The 24311-nt window shown below is 56.1% G+C and overlaps 10 protein-coding genes across 10 annotated transcripts; 6 read left to right on the plus strand and 4 right to left on the minus strand.

The window, feature by feature from the left end:
- Positions 1–529: 529 nt before the first annotated feature.
- On the plus strand, positions 530–4536 carry CCMA1212_007921 (Vigilin 1; the record flags this gene model as incomplete). Its single annotated transcript, XM_073705079.1, has 3 exons — positions 530–1208; positions 1268–3518; positions 3575–4536. Exons 1-3 carry the CDS (start codon positions 603–605, stop codon positions 4534–4536), a joined length of 3819 nt encoding a protein of 1272 aa, XP_073556749.1. The 5' UTR covers positions 530–602.
- Positions 1193–4640, minus strand: CCMA1212_007922 (uncharacterized protein; the record flags this gene model as incomplete). Its single annotated transcript, XM_073705080.1, is given in 6 exon segments — positions 1193–2690; positions 2703–3226; positions 3245–3549; positions 3600–4323; positions 4345–4532; positions 4637–4640. 6 exon segments carry the CDS (start codon positions 4638–4640, stop codon positions 1193–1195), a joined length of 3243 nt encoding a protein of 1080 aa, XP_073556695.1.
- Positions 4641–5535: 895 nt separating this feature from the next.
- On the plus strand, positions 5536–7257 carry CCMA1212_007923 (3-keto-steroid reductase; the record flags this gene model as incomplete). The annotated part of the gene is made up of 3 exons (XM_073705081.1): positions 5536–5624; positions 5800–6331; positions 6430–7257. The coding sequence occupies 3 exons, from the start codon at positions 5536–5538 to the stop codon at positions 7255–7257; spliced, it is 1449 nt and encodes a 482-aa protein (XP_073556747.1).
- Positions 7258–7745: 488 nt separating this feature from the next.
- Positions 7746–9947, minus strand: CCMA1212_007924 (uncharacterized protein; the record flags this gene model as incomplete). Its single annotated transcript, XM_073705082.1, has 4 exons — positions 7746–8492; positions 8586–9047; positions 9156–9576; positions 9721–9947. Coding segments are annotated over 4 exons (1857 nt in total), but the record flags the coding sequence as incomplete, so codon positions are not given.
- Positions 9948–10062: 115 nt separating this feature from the next.
- Positions 10063–10842, plus strand: CCMA1212_007925 (uncharacterized protein; the record flags this gene model as incomplete). Its single annotated transcript, XM_073705083.1, has 1 exon — positions 10063–10842. The coding sequence occupies one exon, from the start codon at positions 10063–10065 to the stop codon at positions 10840–10842; it is 780 nt and encodes a 259-aa protein (XP_073556746.1).
- A 1743-nt stretch (positions 10843–12585) lies between these two features.
- On the plus strand, positions 12586–14361 carry CCMA1212_007926 (Choline transport protein; the record flags this gene model as incomplete). The annotated part of the gene is made up of 4 exons (XM_073705084.1): positions 12586–13183; positions 13244–13571; positions 13681–14159; positions 14255–14361. The coding sequence occupies 4 exons, from the start codon at positions 12586–12588 to the stop codon at positions 14359–14361; spliced, it is 1512 nt and encodes a 503-aa protein (XP_073556675.1).
- Positions 14362–15789: 1428 nt separating this feature from the next.
- CCMA1212_007927 (uncharacterized protein) lies at positions 15790–16929 on the minus strand (the record flags this gene model as incomplete). Its single annotated transcript, XM_073705085.1, has 4 exons — positions 15790–16211; positions 16268–16334; positions 16387–16735; positions 16781–16929. The coding sequence occupies 4 exons, from the start codon at positions 16927–16929 to the stop codon at positions 15790–15792; spliced, it is 987 nt and encodes a 328-aa protein (XP_073556521.1).
- Positions 16930–17464: 535 nt separating this feature from the next.
- CCMA1212_007928 (uncharacterized protein) lies at positions 17465–18631 on the plus strand (the record flags this gene model as incomplete). Its single annotated transcript, XM_073705086.1, has 2 exons — positions 17465–18256; positions 18341–18631. 2 exons carry the CDS (start codon positions 17465–17467, stop codon positions 18629–18631), a joined length of 1083 nt encoding a protein of 360 aa, XP_073556743.1.
- Positions 18632–19614: 983 nt separating this feature from the next.
- CCMA1212_007929 (uncharacterized protein) lies at positions 19615–20388 on the plus strand (the record flags this gene model as incomplete). The annotated part of the gene is made up of 1 exon (XM_073705087.1): positions 19615–20388. One exon carries the CDS (start codon positions 19615–19617, stop codon positions 20386–20388), a length of 774 nt encoding a protein of 257 aa, XP_073556744.1.
- A 561-nt stretch (positions 20389–20949) lies between these two features.
- CCMA1212_007930 (uncharacterized protein) lies at positions 20950–22923 on the minus strand (the record flags this gene model as incomplete). The annotated part of the gene is made up of 3 exons (XM_073705088.1): positions 20950–21303; positions 21363–21809; positions 21889–22923. The coding sequence occupies 3 exons, from the start codon at positions 22921–22923 to the stop codon at positions 20950–20952; spliced, it is 1836 nt and encodes a 611-aa protein (XP_073556740.1).
- Positions 22924–24311: the final 1388 nt, after the last annotated feature.

Here is a 24311-nt window from a genome sequence, read left to right on the forward strand (position 1 = left end):
GAGTACCTTGAGACGGAAGCTCTGGCGCCGGTGGTGCGATTGGCGCCAATTGGACAGCCACCACCAAAAGTGGCTCCGCGGGCCAGAAAGTCGATCGTGGCATTACGAGAAGCTCGTAGAACTTCCACCTCGACTCCTCAAACCTACTCGAAGCCTCATTGTGCTCCTGCGATTCTGCTCCGGCTCTGCTCTGCCGCCCCGTCTGCTGGTTCTTCCCTCTGGTCTCTGGTACTCGTCGTCTGCGGCTGTCTTGACTATGTTCTAGACGCCACGGACTCTCCGCAACGCCATCTCGCTACTCGTCGTCAAACCCTCTTGTGCCGCCATCTGGAAAGCCCCAACGGCTGATCTGCCTGTGTTCTTCGCCTGTCCTGTGCTAACCGGTGGTGAGTTTGTTGAACTGCCCAAACGATTGCCATTGAGTCTAGTAGCTCTCTAGCATTGAAGCTTAAATATGCCGTGACTGTGTGGTTGCTCTTCTGCTAACGAGTTCCCGAGTATAAAAGCCCACTCTTCGCCCATCATTCAGCACTCCAGCATCTTTCCGCTCGAAACGGTTTCGACTTGAAGTTCCTCTGTGTGTCTCCCGGTTCGAATTCACAATGGCTTCGGAAGGATCCGCCCCTGCTGTCGTTGCCAATGGCAGCGAGGAGTCTGTCGCCCAGCGCCTTCAACAGCACCATGTGACTGTTGAAGATGCGCCAGACGACGAGCTGTCCACCCAGGCGGCTGATGACGCTTCTTCTGCTCCCGCTCCTGGACCCTCCGTCGTGAAGGCGCCTGCCAAGCGCCAGCAGGCAGCTCTCGACACCCAGTCACGCGAGCTGTTCCCTGAGCTTGGAGCTCCCCGTGGCAAGAGCCCCAACGTTGCTCCCATCTGGGGCGCTAGGAGCGATGCCAATGGCGGTTCCAATGGTGTTTCTCCATCATCGACTCCAGCGTCTGGCTCTGCGACCCCCGCCCCACTGGTCTCTCGGCCGGACGTGCGAATTCCTGGTCAATCTAAGGAGAGAATCATGCTCCATCCCGGTCTTATCCGCTCCAAACTCGATCGGCCCTTGGAAAGCATCACCAGCGACCTCGGCGCCAAGTATCATGTCACCATGCAATCAACGACCGTCGATGGCCAGCGCGTGTTCACGGCCACTGGCCCTCAAGCAGCCGCCCAGCAGGCACTCAGGGACTTGGTTGCTCAGATCGGTTCCAAGGTATGTGTGCAATGCCGCCTTTTTTCCGCCGCGTCACCTTTAACTGATGTGCTTTGCAGGCTGTGATTCAGGTCCCCATTCCCCAATCCACCCGCGCCTTCATCATCGGCAAGGGTGGCGCTACTATCAAGTCTATCCAGGAGAGGACGGGTGCCAAGATCCAGATGCCCAAGGCCGATGCGGACCAGCCGGTTGACAAGCAGGATGACGAGGCCATTGTCCTCGTCACTGTCGAGGGCAATGCTATTTCTGCCGCTGCTGCCGAGAGGGAAATTGAGAAGATCGTCAACGAGCGATCGGCTAACGTCCAGACCAGGGTGCAGGGAGTCCCTACGGCTTTCTACCCCTTCATTGCCGGCCCTGGACACTCCTGGGCGCATGAGATCGAGCAGGCCAATGGAATCCAAATCCGCGTCCCCACTAATCAGCTGTACTCGTCCGCGCCGCTCCCCGTCGCACCGGCCGCCGGTCAGCCACCCGTATTTGCTCCTGCCGGTGAAGACGAGGAGCATATTCAGCTTGCCGGTGACCGCAAGGCCGTGCAACGGGTCCGCGAGCTGATTGCGCGTCGTGTCGCCGAGCTGCAGAGGGAGCTGGAGGCTGAACAGCTCTCCATCCAGAGAGGCCGACACCAGTTCATCATTGGGCAGCGAGGTATTCCCCTGGAAGACTTCTTCAGGGAGACCGGCTGTACCATTGTGTTCCCCCAGGAGGAAGACGACGATATGATCACCGTCGTTGGTCCCCCCTCCAAGGTGCAGGCCGGCATCGATAGAGCCATGGATCTCGCCATGGGTATGCAAATGTCCAACATTGACATTTCGAGGTCTCACCGCAACGCTCCTGGAGGAGCGATGGCCCATGCTGCCAACGTCACCCGATACCTTCGCCAGCGCAAGGAGATTGAGCGCCTGGAGAAGCAGTACAATACGCACATCAACACTCCCATCTCTCAGGACGGCGCCCTTCCTTGGGAGCTGTACTCCCGTGAGGGTAAGAATGCCATTCGTGCGCAGTCGGAGATCACTGCAATTCTCCACGGACACCCACCGTCGCGTATGCAGACGGTTGCTGTCGACCCCTTCTTCCACCAGCACCTGCGCAATGAGATCACTCCCAAGGTCAAGAAGGAGTTCGGTGTCCATGTTGTTGTCCCAGACGCGTCGGAAGCCAACGTTCCCGTGCTTCTGGTCTTTGAGGGCCCCGATCCTGCTGAAGGTGCCTACCAGCCTCCCCGCGTCAAGCCTTCGGAAGCGGAACTGCAACACTTCAGGCAAGCTCTGGAGGCTGCCCAAAAGCACATACTGGGTCTCATCAACAAGCAAGAGGCGATTATCGCCGTCTCTCTGGATGTCCCTGCCAAATTCCACGAGAAGCTCCGCCGATTCATCAAGAAGGAGCAGGAGAGCCGCGATGAGTCTCAGATCCCCGTTCGCGTGACCAAGGCCGGCAATATCGTGACCCTGCGAGGACCCAAGTCGGCTGTTGAGTCACTCGCCAGCAAGGCCACGGCCTTTATCGAGCAGGAGAAGATTGACGAGAAGGAACGTGGATACACCCTGACCTTTGACTTCCCTCAGAAGTTTGCCAACCACCTCATCGGCAAGGGTGGCAGCAACATCAAGGAGCTCCGTGATCGATTCGACGTCGAGATCCAAGTCCAGGATGGCAAGGTGGAGCTCAAGGGACCCCAGGCCAAGGCCGAGAAGGCCCGATCTTACATCCAGAATCTCGGTCGGACTCTGGCTGACGAGACCACGCACATTCTCAAGATTGATCCCAAGTACCACCGAGAGCTGATTGGTGCTCAGGGCAGCCAGATCAATCGCCTGCAGACCCGGTACAAAGTTCTCATCTTCTTCCCTAAGTCGGCCAAGAATGGAGACGATCAGGCCAGCGAAGCCGCAAGCGAGGCTGGCAAGCCTCGCCGCCAGCAGGCTCCGGACGAGGTCATTATTCGAGGACCCAAGAAGGGCGCCGATGAGGCCCGCGACGAGATCTACTCGCTGCACAAGTATCTGGAGGAGAACTCACACACTGCCACCGTCGGAGTGCAGCAGAAGCAAGTCGGCTCGCTGATTGGCCAGGGCGGCGCCGCTCTGGACGAGCTTCGACAGCTGACCGGGGCCCGAATCGATGTTCCGGCAGACCGAGATACTCCCATCGTTGAGATCTCCATCAAGGGAACTGCGGCCCAGGTGAAGAAGGCCAAGCAGATTCTCGAGGAGAAGCGAGCCGAGTTTGACGACACCGTCGTCCAGACGATTGAGGTTGACAAGAAACATCACAAGGCCCTTATTGGAGCAGGCGGTAAGCAGCACTTGCCCTCCCCATGATTTAACTTGACCTCTAATACGAGTGCATAGGCTCCAACCTCCGCGACATTGTTACCGGAGCCGGCGGCTCTGATGATCGACGCGCTCTTGCCCGCACGATCCAGTTCCCCAAGCAGGAGTCGGATGGTAACACCATCAAGATCGAGGGCCGGACGGAAGTCGTGCACAACATCATCAAGAAGATCCAAGAGATTGTTGCCGAGCGGGAGAGCCAGGTGACTGAGGTGGTTGACGTGCCAATCGACCAGCACCGATCGCTCATCGGACGCGGAGGCGATGCCAAACGCCAGCTCGAGACGCAGTTTGGCGTCTCCATCGACATCCCCCGCCAGGGCGACGGCAAGACTGGCGTCAAGGTATCTGGACGGGCCGAAAACGTTGCCAAGGCTAAGGAGCACATCTCCGGCCTGATCAAGCAGCAGCACAGCGAGACTCTTCAGATCCCTCGCAATCTGCACCACGTCGTGTCCAACGGCGGTCAGATCTTCCGGCAGCTTCGCAACAACCACCAGGTGACGGTAGACCACGCCGGTCAGAGCATCCCGGCCAAGCCCACGTCGTCGGCCAGGGCCGTCGAGGGCGCCCTGCCACTGATCACGGACGATGCAGACGCCGCAGCCGACGTTCACTCTTGGAAGGTCGTCAGCCTCGAGTCGGGCGAAGAGGGCGAGATCCCATGGATCCTTCGCGGAACGCCCGAGAACGTCGCCAAGGCCAAGGAGCTGATTCTGAAGAACCAGGCGCAGGCCAAGGCCAACGACGCTACGGGATACCTCATCCTGCCCGACCCTAGGACTTACCGTTTCGTCATCGGACCCAACGGAAGCAAGGTCAAGTCTATCCGCAGCCAGAGCAACTGCCAGATTCAGGTGCCGCGAGACCAGGCCAAGGATGAGGCCATTGAGATTCTGGGCACTCGCGAAGGCGTAGAGAAGGCCAAGGACCTGATCCTGGCCGCTGTCCGAGAGGGACAGAGCAAGTCGAGAGACTAGAGAGGAGTGGCGCGCGTTTCATGAAGTCATACAATGAATAAGACGGGGAACGCCACAGTTTCGTCGTGAACTGAAGCTGCCCAGCATGGGTGGTGGTCACCCATCCTGCTCTCTGAGCTCTTTTTTTTTTTTTTTTTTTTAATACCTTCTTTCGAATATGGGACGACGGGAAAACATGTATCGTTGATGGGATAATTGGGGGGAAATGTGTCATGATTAATGATTCCAAGTTGTCTCACGATACCACGTTGATAGGTAGCTGATGCATGAAAAGATTCCCTGTCCTGAAGAGAGAGATGATTGCTGTGAAGATTGTACTGTTTACGAGTGATGATGCCCTACACGAAGACATCCACAAGGCAAAACTTGAAATACGTTCATGGCTGTCTACCTAAGGTACTTGTAGGTTGCACAAGACACTATAGATTGGGAGCGTTAATTCTCACGTCTTGTGTAAAGCAGAATCTTGCCCAAGTCCCAGCACTGAGATCAAGTGCGTCAACAATTACCCCGATCGAAACGCACACACGCCTTGGCTCTCCTTCGCATGTGAAGTTTTGAGTGCGGGGTGAGACGGAAATAGGGGGGATGAAGCCACTTCACATGCTTGCAAGGGTCATTGAGTTTGTCCGCTCGGAGGCATTGATTCCCTTTCCAGCAGACAGACGCAGCGCTTGAGCTCGTTATAAACAGCAGCCGAGAGCGCTAAAACGGGTGGGCAGCGCCTCGCCTAGCGCTCAGCCACTGACAGCAAACTACAGCTCTGTTGACGGGACCCTTTAAGCATCCATATCCGTCATCTCATCTCTCTCCCGTCTCTTCTTTTTTTTAACTTGCCTTTTTGATCTTTCTTCTTTGGGCGACGCGGCGTGCTGCAGGGGCGCTTGTCTGGGTTTGACTGAGCATTGCCTGTTTTTCTTTCAAGTTGCTTTCATTTGCAACTCGAACTTTCTTTCAGGAGAAGAGCATCCAAGGGGGAGAAAAGAAGAGACAGCCTATATGGTGATGGAGGCATCAGCTTCGGTGGCGCCGTGGGAGGAAGTCGGGCCCGACGAGCAGCTGTTTGTCCTGATTACCGGCGCCAACAGGTAGGTGACAGTGCTTATAGCCCTTGCCCCGACCTTCCATCTGCGCTTGATCTGCATGTGCCCTTAGGTACTGTCACGATCGTTCGCCGGCCCCCCAAACTCATATCTGCTCTCCTCTTCGACACAATGGACGTCTCTACTCGCTCGGATTTGCTAACTGGGCCGGCCGACGCAGCGGCATCGGGCTGGGCACGGGGCAGCGCCTGATCGACGAGTTCCTGGCGACGCGCTCCCTCAAGGCGCACCTCATCCTCATCCCGACGACGCGCTCGCCGTCCAAGTCGCTGCTGGCCATCAAGGCCCTCCGCGCGCATGCCGAGCTCGCGGCCCGGACCTCGAGCGCGCTGCGGTCGCGCGTCGGCGCCGGCGACGACTACCGCTGGCAGGACGCGGCGCGGCGCATCCACGTGCTGAGCCCGTCGCTGGACCTGTGCGACCTGCGCGGCGTGTATGCCTTCGCCGACCGGCTGGTGCGCGGCACGCTGAGCAACCCCGAGGGCCTCGAGGGCGAGTACCTGCGCGACGTGCGCATCCCGCGGCTCGACACGGTCGTCTTCAATGCCGCGTACGGCGGGTGGTCCGGGTGCAGCTATCCAAAGGCCGTCTGGGCGATTCTGTCGCAGGGCCTGGTGCAGGCCGTGACGTATCCCAACTTTAAGAATTCGCTGGCGACGAGCATCCTGAATGAGCAGGAGGAATATGGATACGTGAGTTGCCAATCTCCCCCCACCCCCCCTTGGGAGTGCACTTTTCATCAGTTTGAGCAGTCTGGCGGCTAACCACGCTAATCGATGTATTCATATAGCCTGAGAAGCCGCTCCTCGGCGAAGTCTTTTGCGCGTGCGTCTTCGGCCACTACGTCCTCGCCCACCAGCTGCTCCCCCTGCTGTCCCGCCGGGCCACCGACCCCCCTTCCTCGCGCGGCCGCATCGTCTGGTCCTCGAGCATCGAGGCCGTGGCCGACGTGTACAACCCCGACGACATGCAGTGCTTCCTCAAGCCCGCCGCGTACGAGTCCGCCAAGCGCCTCACCGACATCATCGCCCTGACACACAGCCTGCCCTCCGTGCGGCCCTTTTCGGACGCCTTCCTGCGCATGGACGACGAGTCCGGCGGAGATGCGGAGGAGAAGCCCGTCCCGCCAAAGATTTACCTTACCCACCCCGGCGTCGTGGCCAGCACCCTGTTCCCCGTCCCGTGGTTCCTCTTCTGGGCGTACGAGCTCGCCCTCGTCATCGCCCGCTGGGTCGGATCCCCCTGGCACTGCGTCGACGGCTACAAGGGCGCGGCATCAACGACCTGGCTCGCGCTGCAGGACCAAGCGTCCCTGGACGAGCTGCAGGCGGACCGCGTCAAATGGGGCAGCAGCTGTAACAGGCACCTCCAGTCCGGCGTGAAGAAGACGGAGGTCGAAGGCTGGGGGTGGGAGGGCAAGCCCGAGACGGACGAGACCATTGCGGCGGACACGGCGGAGGGCCTGCTCCACAAGTCGGTGGGGAGGCGGCTGGGGACCAAGAACGTGACGGAGGAGATGCTGGTTGAGTTTGAGGTGGAGGGGGCGAGGGCGTGGGAGGAGATGGAGAGGCTGAGGCTACAGTGGGCGAATATCTTGAAGCTGGGCAAGGAGGAGTGAGCTTTTGTGCGAGCGGTCATTTGCCGGAATCTATGGAGTGTTTTGGAACATTTGATGGGATATACTATGTATGGCTCGAATATAAACCGACGACATCATGGAAAGGCACGGCTGCAGAAAAGAAAGAAAGAAAGAAAAGGGGTATATATTGCTAGCACGTGTCTGGTATCAAAGATGCGAACGTAATCACTAATTCTACCGCCACCATGATTTTCAAAGCCAAACGGCATGGTATTCGTCCCCTTGACATGACCGTTGGCAAATTTCGAGATATCGGGTGAAAAAATGTCAAAGACGCCCTTGAACCCCTTTTTTTTTGAGGCCACTCGTACTTCGTTCGCAGCCAGGACTTGGAGACAACTCGGAGAGAAATAGAGGGTAGAGGAAGGTGAGGAGATTTCGTAAGAGGTTGCAGTTTTGTGGGAGATGTGTCTTCCATTCTTTGCCCTTCGTCTCCTTGCTTTGTTTGGAGGGCGATAGATGTCAGCTCAGGAAGATGATTCCTCTTGCCGAGGCTGCAGTCTCCGCAAAACAACCTTGTCCTTGCGCCCAAACCATCCCAAGACGATGACCAGAGGCGCCGCAGCCACGGCGAGAACCGCCTGGAAGATGAGAAAGTTCTTCATATTCTTGGGAGGGTCGCCGTCGCTGCCGGCGATCAAAGGGTCGCTGACAATGACAAAGATGGCGCCAAAGAACTGGCCGCCGGCCCAGGCCGCTGTGGACGTGACCTCGGGGCTGATGGGGTGGCTCAGGTCGGCCAGGAACTCGACAGCGATGGGCACCAGGGCGAAGCAGCCGGCTCCAATGATGGCTAGGATGACGTATGGGCCCGCGAGGTTTCTCGTCTCGGGCATCCATATGAAGATGACAAAGCACGCTGCGACGATGGGGATAATAACCTTGATGGCGAGCAGGAAGTGCTTGGTGCGGTCAAGGATGGGCGACGTAATGGCAGCAGTGACGAGGCCGACGACAATGAGGATGGCGCCGCCGATGCCGGCCTGGTCGTCGGTGAAGCCGTACGGCAGGAGGATCTGGTTGAGAAGGCTGGACACGGCGTTGAAGAGGCCGACGTAGACGGAAAAGGTGCCGAAGACGAGCCACAGCTCGAGAGACCGGATGGCCGTTCGGATGGATGGGAGTAGAGGCATCTTGGGCGTTTCCGAGGAGGGGCCAACAGGGGTGGGCGGTTGAGAGGGGACGAAGAAGGCGGTTATTGAGCAGGCAGTTGACTAGATCAGCGTTAGTAAAGTCTTTACCTTTGCGGTAATGGGATAGGTAGGGCAGAAGCTGTGATATGAGCTCGTAATTGAGACACTACTTACGATGATTGCAACGTAGAGCACCATCTTTGGGACGTCGTCAGGAGAGTTCACCCACAGCGGGTTGATGAGCTGTCCCAGGGCCGCGCCCAGCGGATTCGCCAAGCTGGCCAGAGCCGTCGCAGCAACGCGGCCTCGGTCAGTGAACCACAGGTCCGAGTACTTGGCCGGCGTGGCGAGGACAAACGGCTGGGCGAAGCCAATCAGGATCTCGCCGACCATGGCACAGGCGTAAATGCCACCAGACGACTTTGTCGAGCCGGCATAGCGAATCCAGTTGCCAACGACGAGCAGTAGTGCGGCGCACATGAAGCCCAGCTTGAAGCCGCGGTTGACGACCCAGATGCTTAGTGGGAAGATGGCGACGAAGGAGAGGAAGAAGGCGGTGCTGATCCAGTTGATTGCCGAGGAGCTGACGTTGTAGTAGGCGGCAGAGTCGTCGACAACGGGCGCGTAGGTGAGCCACTGGCGGAGGGTGTTAGCAGTTGATTCCTTCTGGAGAAACATGGTGATGGTAGCATCGAGAAGAGATGTTTGTGAGGCTCTCGACACCCGCGCATCTTCTCAACTTACTCCCCAAGACACCATGATGTTCATGAGCGTCAGCTGGATGAGGCCGAACCAGCGCCGCTTATACGTGCGGTACACGGTCGACGAGCCGTTCTCGAGATCGCCATTCCGCTCGTCGCCGCTAATGGCATCGCGCTCCTGGAGGCTAAACTCCTGTGATGAATCTTTCTTGGAGCGCCAGAAGCGAAGGGCCTCGGTGCTGCCGGCAGAGCTGGAGAACTTGTGGAAGACGCCGCTGCGAGGCGTCTCGACGGTCTGGTCCATTGTCGTTCTGATGCCCTGGCTCGAGTCGTTTGTGTTGCTTGCCATTGTAGAAGTGAGAGCTGCAGAGTTTTTCTCTTCCTCTCGTTTCGGAAAGCAAACAAGAAGAACCACCGCCCGAGGGCTAATGGCAATCTGGCGGGCTGGCGCAAGTGTTGGACAGCTGGTTTTCGCAGCTCGGAAGTGTTTCCAAGCCACTCACCAAACCGCTGACTGCCGGTACCCGTTTACCTGGAAGAGGAAGAGACAAACATACACCGCCTCGAGAGAGTCTGAAACGTCTGCTGTTGGCCTCATAGACTCTTACGTGACTGTTGATCCAACCTCGAGATCGTTGTTCTCTGCCCGAACCACAGCCGTCGGTGATGGACGGGTTGGCGGCTCGAACCTGGCCAGCAGAGGTACGGAGAGGGAGTTGCCGGCCGAATTACCATGACAATGGCGCTGGCCGAGGAGGAGGAGCAGGGCAGCGCATACGTGAAGGCAGGCTGATCGATCCGAGGGCAGAGGCCAGTTGAAGCGATATGGTGTATGCTGTAGGTATGCGTCGAAGGCGGGCTCTTGTAAGTACGATGGAATCCGGGCATGAGGGGAAACAGATGGAATGGAGCTCGGACCGCTGGCAGCTGGGCCGGGCCACTAACATCAAATGAATTCGAAGCCCTCCCACCAGCAGCTGGCACTGGACGCTTTTTGGCTACAGGCGGCTGCAGTCGCTAAAATCCAAAGGACGAATCACCGTCCAGCAGGTGCTGGGCGACATGCCACGATGGGCTTAGCGGGCTCGGCATGGCTTGCATTGGCGCTGGGGGACTTTGCACCTGGTATCTTTAGCGACTGGGGTGCTGCGAGTTTGCCTGGACATTTCTCTCTTCCTCGCAACATCTTCCTCGACTGGTCCCTTCGAGAAACGCCACAGAAGGATCACGGGAGAGGCGGACACGCGAGAGTGCTTCAGCAGGTTCTCCGGAATAGACTCGAACTTGAATTTGCTGCGGGAACACATACTGACCACATGTACTCAGCTCCTCACCCACATGCCCTTCGTTTGACGCCCTGCGAGAATATGCGAGCGATCCGGCTATGCACGCGAGCAAGCGAACGTTGGGGGACCCCAGGATCCGACACCCAAGTAGCAGCGGCATCCCGAGTCTACCGTTTCTTTTCGCTGGCTGAAATCTTCGTTCCGGCATTGCTTGTACGAGTACCGTCGCAGCAAGCATTGCTCAAGGTCCAACGGCTCAGAAGAATCCAAGGCAGCCTTCATGAAGCAGTCCCAGTCGCTGTGGCCCGTCCATCCAGTTGGATCATAGGTAGATCTGTGACATCGACATGGATGGCCTCCATCTGCTGGGCACGGACCGTCCAGCTGCGGCCTCGAAGCCCCTCGCCGCTAGCAATCGTGACGCTACGGAGCCTCGGATCGTGAGCGGACACGCAGCAACGGCTTAATTCCACTTGGACGTTGCATTTCAGTGCTTGGGCCATGCGATTCGCCAGTGCCTGTACGAATCACAGCCGCCAAAGGCCCGCAGGCCGAATGTCAAGGGTCAGGGTGCCTCCAGTCATAGTATGTACAACCTCAAAACCTTCCGCCGGCTCCCTGCCGCGAAGAAATCTTACACCCTCAGATGAAACTCGCGTGTCCTTCTAGCCTCACCACTGGAAACATGCTGGTGCCGTATCGAGCGTCCAGGTGCGTGTGGAGAAGCGGCGATGGCACCAAAGTCGGGTCTGGCGCCGCCGCGGAGGGTTACAGCTTGCCGCAGCGAGGTTTGGCTCCAACAGCATCACTGGGCGAGAGGAAAAGGCGAGTGTGATTTGCTCACATGCGATTCGTATAAGTACACACGTATCAGCAGTCCCGGGAGGGATCGGCTGGCGGCCACAGCCCCGATGTGCCACCGACTTCCCGGGATATGTCTAATCATTGGTCCAGCCGCTGATTGCAAGGGACGGAATCTGAGATTTGCCCATGCAAGGGTACGGGAGGACTCGACCACAGACCACTGTACGCCGTGATAAGATTGCTATGCGACAACTTCCTACCGGCGAAGAAATACTATACTCCTTTCTGCTTAACTAAGAAGAATTGCCATCAACGGCCAGGAGGTGTCTTTTTCCGTCAATGGGACATATTGCCATGCTTACACTCTTCACTCGAGCCGGGCTCCATCTCCATCGCTGCCCCTCTCTGATATCCCGATGCGACAGCTTGCAGACGACCTGCCTTGAGGCTCCATGTGGCAGCAGTCTCATTTCAACTTGAGGCCGCCATCTTATACCGCCGAATTATCAACATTGCGATACCCGGCCCAGAAGGTCGATATCGTCTGTGCCATCAACAGTGCTCTATCCAAGCTGCAGATTCTTCTCCCCAGCCATTGCGTCGCAAATGACTTCATCCACATCCTCGAGTCTGACGTCGGGCGACGACTTTCTAGACAAGGTGACACAAGCCGATAAGCCCATTTGGCTAGGATGCCATCTGTCTCAACTTGGTACAGCTTGGAGTGCCACTCATCAACAGTGGACGTGCCTCCCAGTGGGGATAATCTTCAATATCATCACTGATAGGCGTGCGCCATTACGTCGATCCCAGGTATCACCACATCTTTTGAGGTCTGGGGGCCAAAGGGTCTGTCAGTCGGACGGCTTCTTGCTTGTATGACGCAGCCAACTTCCTGAGTGAACCTCATCTATCATGATGCTCGTCCAAGGGACACCGTTTTATAAGGTTCAGTCTTAGAAGCGATGTCTGTAAGAAACTCTGTACTGGATCGTGTTCCACCCTGGCAGGCTCATTAAGAAATAATCAGTTGTAGTTGGTGGCGATGAACATCATCATAGACTGACCACGACTAATATCGTTGCGCCAGGCTTAGTCCTCTGTGTCTCGTCAACTGAGACACTAGGTAATCAGGGAGTCGTGTCTGGAAGACGGCAAGCGATCCATAAGGTAGGCGGGTTGTTCTTGCACATGATAATGACGAGCCAACTCTCTTCTCGCACACTTTCCGTGTGCTGTGTGGCTTCTTTTCCGTTTCCTCGCCCCAGAATTGATGCTCGACGCATCATCAGATATCGGACATTCATTTCCAAGCGCACGCCGTCCTCACATATCTCCCAGACTTCATAATTATCTCTCAGTACCTTTCTATACTTCGTTAACATGGACGAGCAAGGAGAAAGCTCGCCTGAGAAAGCCGAGCTCGACAATTTTCTGGAGTCGGCAACTACCGAAAGCACGAACGAGACAATCGAGGTGATCCATATCAACCCGCAAGCCGTAGCCCGTGATATCGGGCCTTTCCAGATCATCGCCCTCGGCTTCAACATCCCCAACAGCTGGGCGGGCGTGGCTACCGCATTCTCAGCCGCTCTCACTGCTGGAGGCCCCGCTTCGCTGATATATGGCAACTTTGTCAGTCTCGCAATGTACGGATCTGCAGCCGTCACGCTGGCTGAGCTGGCGAGCGTTTATCCGACGGCGGGCGGGCAGTACCACTTCACGAGCATCATGGCACCTAAGAGGTTCAACCGATCCATCTCCTACGTGTGCGGTATGATGGCAACTGTTTCATGGGTGATTTGCTCTGCCAGCGTGGCGAGCATCACGAGCTTGTGCATTGCCTCGATTGCGGAGTTTTATGGCGGGTATAAGGCGAGCAACTGGCAGTTGTTTCTCATCTCCCAGGGGCTGAACATCTTTGCTCTGGGATATAACTTGTTCTTGATGAAGAAAACCGGGTGGCTTCATAATGCTGCTTGTGAGTTACAGCTTGCTTGGGAGATGCCAGCTAAAAGGCCGTGCTGATGGAAAGGATTAGTCTTCTTGACGCTGTCGACATTTCTCGTAATATGCATTGTTTGCCTTGCTCGAGCCGACAAGCAGTCTTCAACGTGGGTCTGGGCCAACTTTGAGCCGTCGTCAGGGTGGCCGCCGGCGGTATCCTTTTTCGTCGGTCTCTCTACTCACGCCTACATGTTTGGGGGCCTCGACTCTGCGCTCCATCTTGCGGAAGAGACTCTGGATGCTTCCAAGATGGTGCCCAAGGCGCTCATGTCGACGATTGGGATCGGCTTCTTCTCGGGCTTCGCCTTTTCTGTGGCCATGACCTACTGTATCCCCAGCCTGGATATCTTTGCAAACGACCCGTAAGAGTTCCTCCTCTTCTCCTTCTTCTCTACTGTATGTGGACGAGTATGAATTACTGACGGGATGGTTTGATAGCGTACCTATATATATACTCTGGCGTGTAGCTAGCAAATCCGACACCGCTGCCACGGTGTTTCTCGGCATCGTCATCGCCATCTTCACATTCATTCTCATCGCTACTCAGCAAACTACCTCTCGTCTTCTCTGGGCTCTAGCGCGAGACCAAGGTCTAGTCTTCTCCCCCCAGTTTGCCAGGTTGTCCCCCAAGTTGGGCGACATCCCCGTTGCGGCACTCCTTCTGGATTCGGGCCTGATCGCCCTGTGCGGGTGCATAAGTTTGGGCTCGACGGCGGCGTTCAATGCGCTTGTTGGCGTGTTTTCCATGATGCAGATGATATCGTATGCGATCCCGGCTGCGCTGCTGATGTATCGCAGGAGAAGTAAGAAGGTGCTTCCACGAAAGAGGGCCTTCAAAGTGCCCGAGGTGATGGGATGGGCATGTAACATGGGGACGGTCATTGCGGCTGTCATTGAGACCGTGTTCTTCATGCTCCCAACGGTCCTGCCCGTGACGGCAAGCAATATGAGTAAGTTGGCAAACTTGTTGTCGCGCATGAAGTGGTGTTGTTCCGGCGTGCATCTGAGAATAACGAGATGTGCTGACTTTGCTATTGCTTCACAGATTACGCTGTAGTTGTTTTGGCGGTGATTGCCATTGTCATGACCCTGAACTGGGTTGTTTTCGCACGCAAACATTATCAAGGTCCTAGAATTGGGGCTGCTTTGTAGGTAACCCTTGTAGCCGCTGCAATGGGTTCGCTTGGCTCTTGTCAACTTCGTATCGTTCGCTTCAAGTAATATCGCCTTTGTAGTTATTAGAATACAGTTGTTGCATTCCTTTCGACCAGCTGATACACTTTGTCGTCCTGTATGAAAGGCCGAAGAGATTCGCCAGGCCATACCCATGCGAAACGTTTCCGGCTGGAAAAGCTAGCTCATAGCCCGCAGATATAAACGTCTAGTTGTTCAGAATGACGATGGTGGATAGTACTATACGACAAAGTGAGTTGTATTGACTCCAATCAACGATTCGGCAAGCAGCTCTATTCCCGCTCTTTGATACGAGGAAGAGATTGTCGTTGAAAGCTGACAGTTCCGGTCAACACAATGTTGCCTCGGGAGGTTTGGGTGGAGGAAAGGTGCCATAACTTCACGGGAAAAGTAACACGAGCGATATATGAATAGAAGAGTAGTATTTCACAACAGCAGTTCACTCCCTTGAGATGCGCATCTATCAGTTCAATGGATGTTCCTCTTGTCAATTCCAAAATCTAATCTCACCGTGTGCGCCGCCATTCACCGAAACGACAGGGGTGGCAAGAGACCCATACATCCATATGACTAAGCCAGCCCCGGATAGGAAAATTTTTCCGCTACCAGCATCTATAAAATCCTCCATCATCCGCCTCGCTTTGTCTTTCTCTTCTTTTTTCCTTTTTTCTTTTTCTTCGTGCGGCTGGCATGACCTGAAAATTATACCCGTGTTGCTCGAGTCCTCTAATTCAGTGGATAATTTCGCAGCGTCAGTTGTGCCACAGAGAAATCATAATTGCAGGCCGGCCTCTCCATTCGTTCTGATTCCCATGGCTATCGACGCGGGCTTCGTGGATGGAGGGCTGGACATTTACGTTCCCTTTTTGTTGGCTTTTGTGAAGTGACTTGTGGTATAGTTGACTGCTTGGATGTGAAGCTCATGTTCGAGGTGTCTGGCTGGTCTTTTTGAATTGATTGGGCTGACGATGTCGAATGTGGTTCCGTTTGGGTGTCAACTTATATGCACTTTGATCGTTATGATGGCGTTCAAGTGAAGGTGCATGACCCGGTGAAATTGCTCGGCTGCTTTTCCACTGCAGTGCATCCCAGTTCTCTCCAAGTCTTAAGGCGCAACTGAGCTGGGATCTAGGTAATGCAATGTCCTTTCACCAACAAGCGATAAGGCATCGAGAACCCCTCGCCATATAAGATGAGCACTTCCCCTTGTGCCAGTACCTAGCTTGCATCGTCGCTATCTATCGTCGGAAGCTCACCATGCTTGTAAAAAAGAAAAAAACGATGAATTACAGCATTCATCGTGTTCTCAACCGTTCATCAAGTACTCCCTATCAATTCTAATATCTACATCTGCCATGTGCGAATGACTTATCTACCTCGTGCCCCCTAATCGTCAAAAGCAACTCCCTTACCAACATCGCGAAACTGCGACAACTCCAGCCCCTGCACATCATCAAGCTGCAGCCCTCGAAGAACATGATTCACCTCGGCAGGAAGAAAGCACAGCGAGCCGTGAAGCTCGCACGACCACAGCAAGCTCGCCACGTGGGGCCGCTCGAACCGCCGCAGGGCCTCTTCCAGGGCCACGATGCTGTACCCTGAGAACTGCGCGTTGGGCACCGACTCGAGACCGACGTCCCGCAGGCCGTCGACGAGCGCCTCGGGGAGGATCGTGCAGCATGAGGGTGCGGTGTGGGCTGGGTAGATGGAGGAACAGGTGGGTGAGGGCTTGCCGAGACCTTTTTTGAGTTTGTTGAGGTTGAAGAAGAGCTGGTCGATGATGCGCCGTCTCTTTTTGTCGATGGCTTCTATATCAAAGAATCAGCTGAATTATTCGTGACGGGTTGGTGTTGATCAGGGGAACTTGCTGATGATGCGCTCTGGAAGAGGCAGGCCGAGAGAGTGCATTGGGCCTCTGCTCTCGCGGATGACTACTCTGGTTAGTTCCTTAAAGTCAAACTCATCTGCAAAGACCCAAGATACGAAGAGCCTAAGCACGAGGTTCCGGCTGTACGATGTTGGAAAGGGCTCAGCTAGTTTCGAAATCCATTTGTCCGCGTACGGCTTCAACGCCTCGGCGCACTCATAGTGGGCGACAATGACGGCAATCTTGGCAAGCATGCCGAGGCTGATCTTTTCGGGAACGCCAGCGGTGCGCCCATGGATGATGTTCATAACGAGCTCCAGGGCCTCTTCGTCCCAGCCCTCGGCAAGCAGAATGTACTTGTACGCGATGCTGGATCGAGTCTCGGGCAAGTTGCTGGGCGTCATTTGCCTGCATTTCGGGGATGCGAGGGCGAGCTTTGATGATGAGAGCTGCATCCAGACTTTTCTATGGTTAGCATGGTGTTTTGCTACACGAGCTGTTACCTCTGACTCGTTGCGGCGCGCTTCCTCGGATAGGTACTGGGGTAAGGCGTCGTCCCAGGGGATGTCGGATGCTCGTGCTGTAATCGGTTGGTTGGGTTTTTGGAGGATGAGGATTGTGTCTCCGTCTTCGTCGATTTTGTACATAAAGGGCTCCATGGTGACTGTGAAAGTAGCAAACAAGATGAGAGTGTTGGGTGAGCATTGGAGGATATCCAGGGGTTGGCTCTTGATTTTATGCCTCAACGGAACCCCTAGGCCAATGAACACCAGCTGTGGGAGAATCAAGGTGTTCAAAGACAAGGAGTGGCCAGGGGGGAGTGAACGTGAGCTTGCCTGAACGGTTACTACATGGCCAAGCTCCAGTCAAAATAGCTGTTCAGACAAAACACTGGAAATAGCTGAAAACCTTGATGGATTCAGAAGAGGAGACAAAGGACAGCATCATATGAACCAAGGTCAGGTGGACGAGAGAATATCTCGAGCTTGCATGTATGGATGACTGCTTTGATGGACAAAGGGGAAGAGCCATGAACAGTCGCGGATTCTAAGCTGGACATGGAAGGCACGCGAATATAAATTCGCATCTGTTCACCCGGACTGCATTCAGGAGGAATTTTCAAAGATCATTGTGTTCAGTCTACATCAACAGCCTGTTCAAGGGGTGGCGAGTGCGGTCAGTTGAAGCTTGAACATGGCGTCCGGAAGCAACTCCAGCACCTCGGAATTCGCCCTCCTTGAGAGCAAGGGAGATGGCACTTGGACCGCCATCAAGGCAACCAACCCCGGCGAAAAGGACCTGTACATTGCCCTGCGTTGGTGTAATTTTCTTGTACCTATACCAAATGACCCCTACGAGAACAAGCCCGAGGAGGGGCCTCTCACCAGGCCTGAAGTCGCGTCATGGGTTCATGTCAACAGCCTTGTCTTGAAAGATAGGGACGTCGCTTATCGAATCTTTAATCACAAGAACATTGTTTCCATCGCTGGCAGCATTGAGGTTGATTCCAGCGTGGAAGCAACTCCAGCAAGCGCTGGCCTTGAACGGACCGACTACCTGGTCTGGGATCACTGCGCCCACTTTGATCTTTCTGCTCGCATCCAAGCCATGCGCGAGTCTCCTGGTGAGGCCATCGAGGAGTCGTTTTGCTGGCATGTGCTCACGTCGCTTCTTGAGGCTATTACGTACCTCCACGATGGAAAGCGTCTCGTTGAGGTAGGAGGACGGCGTCGATGGAAGGCGGAGAGTTCAACCTGGACTCCGATTTTGCACGGCAAGATTGAGCCTCGGAACGTATTGTTTCAGAAGAAACGGCAAGGCGAGGAGCATGATCGGTGCAAACTCGCCGACCTGAGATGGGCAGTGGCCCTGAATCATAAGATTTCATATGTGGGCGAAGCAGATGAGTTGGACGAAGACGGAGGCAGTGCTGCTTCGCGCATGGGACGCCTTGTGGCAACAGTGTCGTTGGATGCATGTGCATGGGTATGTACGAGTGGAGGACGTTGAGTCACGTCCTGATAACGTTCTTCTTTTATCAAGAGGTTTGTTCTGATTTGTGAGCCACAGAAACCGCAGAACCCCCACGAGCACAGCATTGATTCAGAGCTCTGCTCGCTTGGCCGCCTCATCTTTACTATGATGACGGGCGAGGGCCGGGAAGATGAGATTTACAAAAAATACACGGGGTACTTGACGGGCGAGCCTAAGGGCCCGTATTCGGAGCAGTTGGCGGTTGTTGTCAAGTTTCTGCTCGACCGACGATATTTTCTGACGCGGTTTGCCGAGATGCGAATTGAGAGGGTCCTGCCGCTGACCAAGGTGGTGATGGAGTATTTCCGGGAGTGGAAGAGCTATTGATGCTGAGTGAAGAGGATGGTCGATTGTGAGGCAGTTTGTAGGAGGGAGTGGTCTTGTCGTGTGTGTTGTTTGAGAGCTGTTGTTGTGAAGATGTGCGGGTGTATTTTCGATGTGTGTGGGTGTGTGTCTGTGGACAAGGGACTGAGAGTCAAGATTCATGACTGAAATGATTGAGATTGATGGTTGAAAGAGTCGAGATTTATAATTGACAAAGATTGAGTTGTGTAGTCTACTGAGGTGAACGTTCATGAGGAGGCAGCTGTGAAGGGCGTGTATGGGTCATAGAAGAACAGAGGCTGTCGTATTCGTCGTTGGTGATATGCTCATGTCTGTTATCAACAAATAAAATAACGAATAACGTCAACAAGAATCGCTCATTTCGCCTCCATCAAACAAACCAACAGTATAACACCTAACCAGCATCTCAGCTCTGAGGGACTTTATCCGTAAATCGTTCACATTAGTGCCCTCTTTTCTCTCCACGCAGCGCTAGAACGAAACCAGAAACTCACTAATTTCAGTTCCCCCTACTAGCGCCCCGATCGCTGCCCCAATTGCGCGCAACTCACCTCCGTCACACCTCAGCTCGGCTTCTTCTTCTCCTCCTCCTCCTCCTCCTCCTCCTCCTCCCAGCTCTGTGTGCGCGTGTCTCGAATTCCACGACTCGCACGGGCGCGCAGGTGGTTACACGGCATCTCGCAGGCGCTTCGTCTGTTGCTGCCCGACTGGCTGCCCGGTTTGATTCGTCGAGAGCGAGGTCTGGAACACCAAGGAGAGGCACGCGGAAGCAGAAGCAAACAGCTCGTGACGCGCCGGTCTGGTCGAGGTTCTCGTCCGTCGCCTTCTCCCCTCGGTCTCTCGTCCTCTTCTTCGACCACTCTCTCCTCTTTCTCTTTCGAAGAAATACGACTCCAGCTCGATTCATCCTCGACACAACCGCCTTCAATAACAACAACAGCAACAACAACAACAGCAACCTCACCATGTCCCTCCCCGGCGCCACGCCTCCCCTCCTCCTCACCAAGCGCCTCAACGCCTTCCTCCACGCCCACCAAACCGCCCACCTGCCGACCCTCCTCCTCACCACCCCGCAAGGCAAGCTCCTCGCCCATGCCTCCTCCCAGCCCGTCTCCGTCCTGCGCACCCACGCCACCGTCGCCGCCTCCCTGCTCGCCATCCACACGGCCTCGTCCGCCGCCATCCCCACCGCCCTGCCCGGCTCGCGCACCCCCGACCCCATCAGCAGCTCGCCCGCCAGTCCCGCCGACCACTATGGCGACGGGCAGCACCACGACGAGCACGATCCTGATGCGGAGGACGAGGGTCGGGGGGCGAGCAGTGATGGGACGACGCGAGCCAAGCAGAGGTCAAGGCGTACCGTCAGGCCAGGCGTCATCACCGTGCAGCTGAGCGAGGGCACAGTCATCATTCGGCGCTTGAAGTGCGGCCTGCTCTTTGTCTGCGTCGGCCCCGCGGCGTCCAGTCTGCAGGATCATCATCATCACCATCATCAGCAGCACCATCACTCGTCATCGCATCCGCACCATGAGAATGGGGATGGAGTGGGCAGTCCGAGCGAGGTCGAGAGCTTGATCAGCGCGGGCGGCATGACGACGTCGAGCTTGGAGAGCGCCAGCGCGGCGCCCGTCGTGGCGATGAGGAGACAGGCTGCCGAGTTGGCGAGGTGGTTGGATGAGAAGCTGGGGACGCTCAAGGTTCCGGAGGAGGGGATTGGTGTCGTTGAGTTTAGGGATTGAGGGGATGCTGACTTGGGATGGTGGGCTTTATAGGAGGAGGTGGGGAGTGGAAGGGATATTCTGATGGCGTTTGGTTTTGTGCGGCTTTTTTTTCTTCCTTTCTTTGTTACATTTTCTCAGAGATGAGGCTGAAAGATGAGGGAAAACTCTTTCAGTATAGTTTTCAGAACGTAAAGTCTTGTAATACTCGGGGCGTTCGGGACCAGGTAGATACTAAAACGAACGGCAACGAAGGCACCATCTTCTCTCATCTGTCATTCATCATCCGTCGCTCATGCGAAGTCTCTGATGATAAACCTCATGTTCGTAGCTGCCGAGGTAAAAGAGTTGTTGACGCTTCAGGTAGCGATACAAGTTATATACCGACCTGTTTCTGATACATGCTCTCGAAATACAAATGCCCCGTTCCCTTTGCTTCGCCTCTACCAGTCCCGTCCCGGTAGTATCCCCAACGCCATGAAATGCAACAGAATCCCTCCCCGTTTATACACTCCCAGGTTTCTAAAAAGGGGGCAAAAAAGAACCTTGACCCCGCTCGGATACGCCAGCCAACAAACAACTTCACTCAATGCTCATCCGCATGATGCCATCATTCGTATCAACCATGCCCTGCATCCCAACCCTCCCCTTCCGCCCGACCTGGCCCGTCGAGCCCACGGGCGGGTTCGCCGGCGTCCCGCCCAGGCTCGAGTCGCTCTGCCCGCTGCTGCCCCGGTCGCCGCCGGTGCTACCTGGCCGCGAGCCCCAGGGCATCACGTCGCGCTGCATGGGGCTCTGCACGATGGGCGAGTTGTGCGCGCTGATGCTCGGGCTGACGGCGCGGCGCTTGAAGCTCGTCGGGTCAAAGTCGTCGTCGCGGCGGCGCTTGTTGTTGATTCGCCGCGTGATTTCTGCTGCGCTGGGCAGCTGGCCGTTCTAAGGTCTTGGTTAGCAACGAGCCCAAACGGCACATGGGGCATTGCTTGGATGCTCACATAAACAGCAGCGGCGCTTTGTGATGGCGAGTCCATGTTTGTGTCCTCGCTCATCCCCGATGATGAACCGCGAGGGAGAAAAGACGACGCTGGAGGAGGTGTTCTTGCGCCGCTCGAGTCGGAAAAGGTATCCCAAAACTGCTTGCCCTTGGAGTTCTTCATCGCGTGTTGTTTGAAGCTGCTGGACAAGCCGGCGCCCAATTCGGCCATTGCGTCGTCTGCCGGGATCTCTTCCATGGCCTCCGGAATCCCGCTCAGGTTGGGCGATGAGTGCGCCGTCGTCATGGCGCTTGCGTCAAGTCCTGGAGGCTGATGGCGAGTTTCGGAAACTACATCGCTTTCACGGACCTGCTTCACAATTTCTGCTTCCTTCATGAACTCGGCTTCAGCTGGCGAGCCCTCTTCAGCAAGGGCTGCCCGGATGCGCGCGAATGCTTTTGCTTTGGGCTACAAAGGAGTTAGCTATGGAACCTGTATGGAACGGCTAGGGGGTCGATATCCAAGCCGTGTCAAGACGAGCACTTACCAAGAGATTCCCCCGCCGCGTTACGACCCGCCGAGTCACACTCTTCTGGTCGCCATTGCTGCCCTCTGCCGCGCCGCCTTCTTCGACATCTCCCGACGAAATGTGCAGCTGGTTTGCTTGCCAGCTTATGCTCTCCCGTCTGGCCCGGGCCGCGGCCGAGTTCGACGGTGGCGATTTGGAGAGGACGGCGGAAGCGAGGTTGAACCCGAGACCCAAAGGGCCGCGCGGTTTCATCTTGGGTGGCTTGCGGTGCCGTTGCCGGTGCTGGAAGCTTGCGAAATTGCCCATCGACGGCGAGCCGGGCACGATGGGCATCCCCCCCGTCTTGGACACCTGGGGCGTGGTCACGTAGGCCTCGTCCATGTCTTCGTCCATGTCTTCGTCTTCGTCGGAGGAGCTCGACGAGTCTGATGGCGGTGCATGATTGCTCCCCAGAGAGGTGCTGATGTTGAGCCGCTCCTGGTCGCCCATCATGGACCACAGAGATGTCGACGTCTGCTCTGGTCCCCCGTACTGCCCCAGCCTAGGCGGAATATTCATGGCCATGTCCGTGATCACCGGCGACGAGTCCGGCGAAGGGTGTTCGGCCAGGGTCGAGTGGTGAAGGCTGGTGGCCGCGCGGGAGAAGTCGAGGCCGCGAGAGCGGCGGGGTAAGAGGTTGGTGGGAGAGGCGTAGATGTGCGGGTGCTCCAGCCTGGGCGACAACGGGGCTGGCCTTGTGCAGGAGCCGGACGGGGTCCCCGGCGGTGGAGTGAATTGGCGAGGCGGCATCTGGATGGACAGGCCTCGCAGCTCGGAGCGTCGCGGCGTCTCGGGCGGGGGCAGGTGGGCGATGCTGCTGTCGTCCTTGGAGGTCCGGCGCGATGCCTCCGTGATTCGCGGGCTGGGCGACAGCGGCGTGCCGGTGCTGTCCGACAGCGAGCGGGTCCTGGTCGCCAATGGCGATATCAGTTGGGCACCAGCGCTTGGCCTGTCTTCGTCCATGACGACGGCGTCGCCAAAGGCCATGCCGCTGAGCCCCCGCGGCCTCTCCATGGCGCTTCTCTCGCTACCAAGGTTGGTGCTGGAGCTCGTATCACGGATGCGCCGGGCGTTGACTGCGCCAATCCACCACTTGTGTTTGTTCTGACGCTGGCGTTGGTTGTTGAGCGTTGAATTGCTGTCGACTTTGGCGGATGTAAACAAATGACGTCTCTTTTCGATCGCCCGCCGGTGCTATCCGTCATCAGCAGGCAATGTCTTTGTCCGTCGCTATCTGTACCAGCGCCTGTGAAGCACTGCGACTGCCGTGATGCTGCTGCGCCCAAAGCGACAGATGCCGTCAGCGGGTCACGGCATCGAGGCCGGTGACGCGTGCAGAGCGATGAGCAATGAGCAGGGTTGCGTTAGCAGAGAGGAGATGGGGGCATTAGGGCCTGTAACTGCAGCGTATTTCAGCAGGGAGCAGAGGAGGAGTGGCGATCAAGTCAAGAGGAGCAGCGTGTGAAGATGCGGGTGAGGCGTCGGATCGCCAATCGCGAGATGCAGAAGAGATGAACGAGCAGCGTCATGAGCTCAACGTCTGGTGAAGCTGAATTGGCAAATGGCGGGGCCCACTGCCGCGTCTATCCAACCAGGCTAGACCTATTCGGGCAGTAGCAGCAGATGCCCCGCACCACGGATATTTATCGTGGCGGCTAGCCTTCTGGGGCTTAGTGCTGGCTAGGTACCTATGAAAGCACTTGACGTGTTGCACATCGCGAGAAAGACGTGCTACCCTAAATTTTCAACTTCATGAAGGTGGGAATGGAGCAGGGCCATCATGGTCGATTCTACGCTCAATCTGTTGGTCTCCAGAAATGGCAGGATAGATAGAGAACACTCGTAAGCTTAACTGCAGCTATGCTGCCGTGATGGGTCCTCTCACTATGGTTCTGACAAAAGGTCCTCCCCCATGTCCCGACTGTAGCGGTGCATCCGTCCAGACATATTTAACAAATGGAGATCAACTTCCAAATTCTCGTTGTCGATCTTCTTCTTCCTCTACTTTTCATACCTGGAACCGAATCATCAACACCAGTGGGCGAATACACCGACTCCGCATGGCATCTTGCATACATCTACACTACCATGGGCTTCAAGTTCAGCAGAGGCATCCATCTGTTTGAACATGCCAGAGCATAAGATGACCCTGCTTCGAGAAACATCCGGTATCAGCGTCAACAAGTAACCCTCATCATTGCGGGTTATTTCATGTTCACAGCTTTACGCTAATCTTACTTCCCAACCCAGCGCAGTCTTACTGTCAATGAGGCTCTCTCAACTACCAAGCAAATGCATCATTTCTCCCTCTTCCTTTGACCCCCACGGCTCGTCTGTTGCCTCCATCTGGATTCAAGCCATCAGGTAGTAGTTCCTGGTGTCTCCTTTGAGCCCGAGATAAT

Source organism: Trichoderma ghanense (assembly GCF_004382785.1).
Source record: "Trichoderma ghanense strain CCMA-1212 chromosome Unknown scaffold_10, whole genome shotgun sequence".
NCBI lineage: Eukaryota > Fungi > Ascomycota > Sordariomycetes > Hypocreales > Hypocreaceae > Trichoderma > Trichoderma ghanense.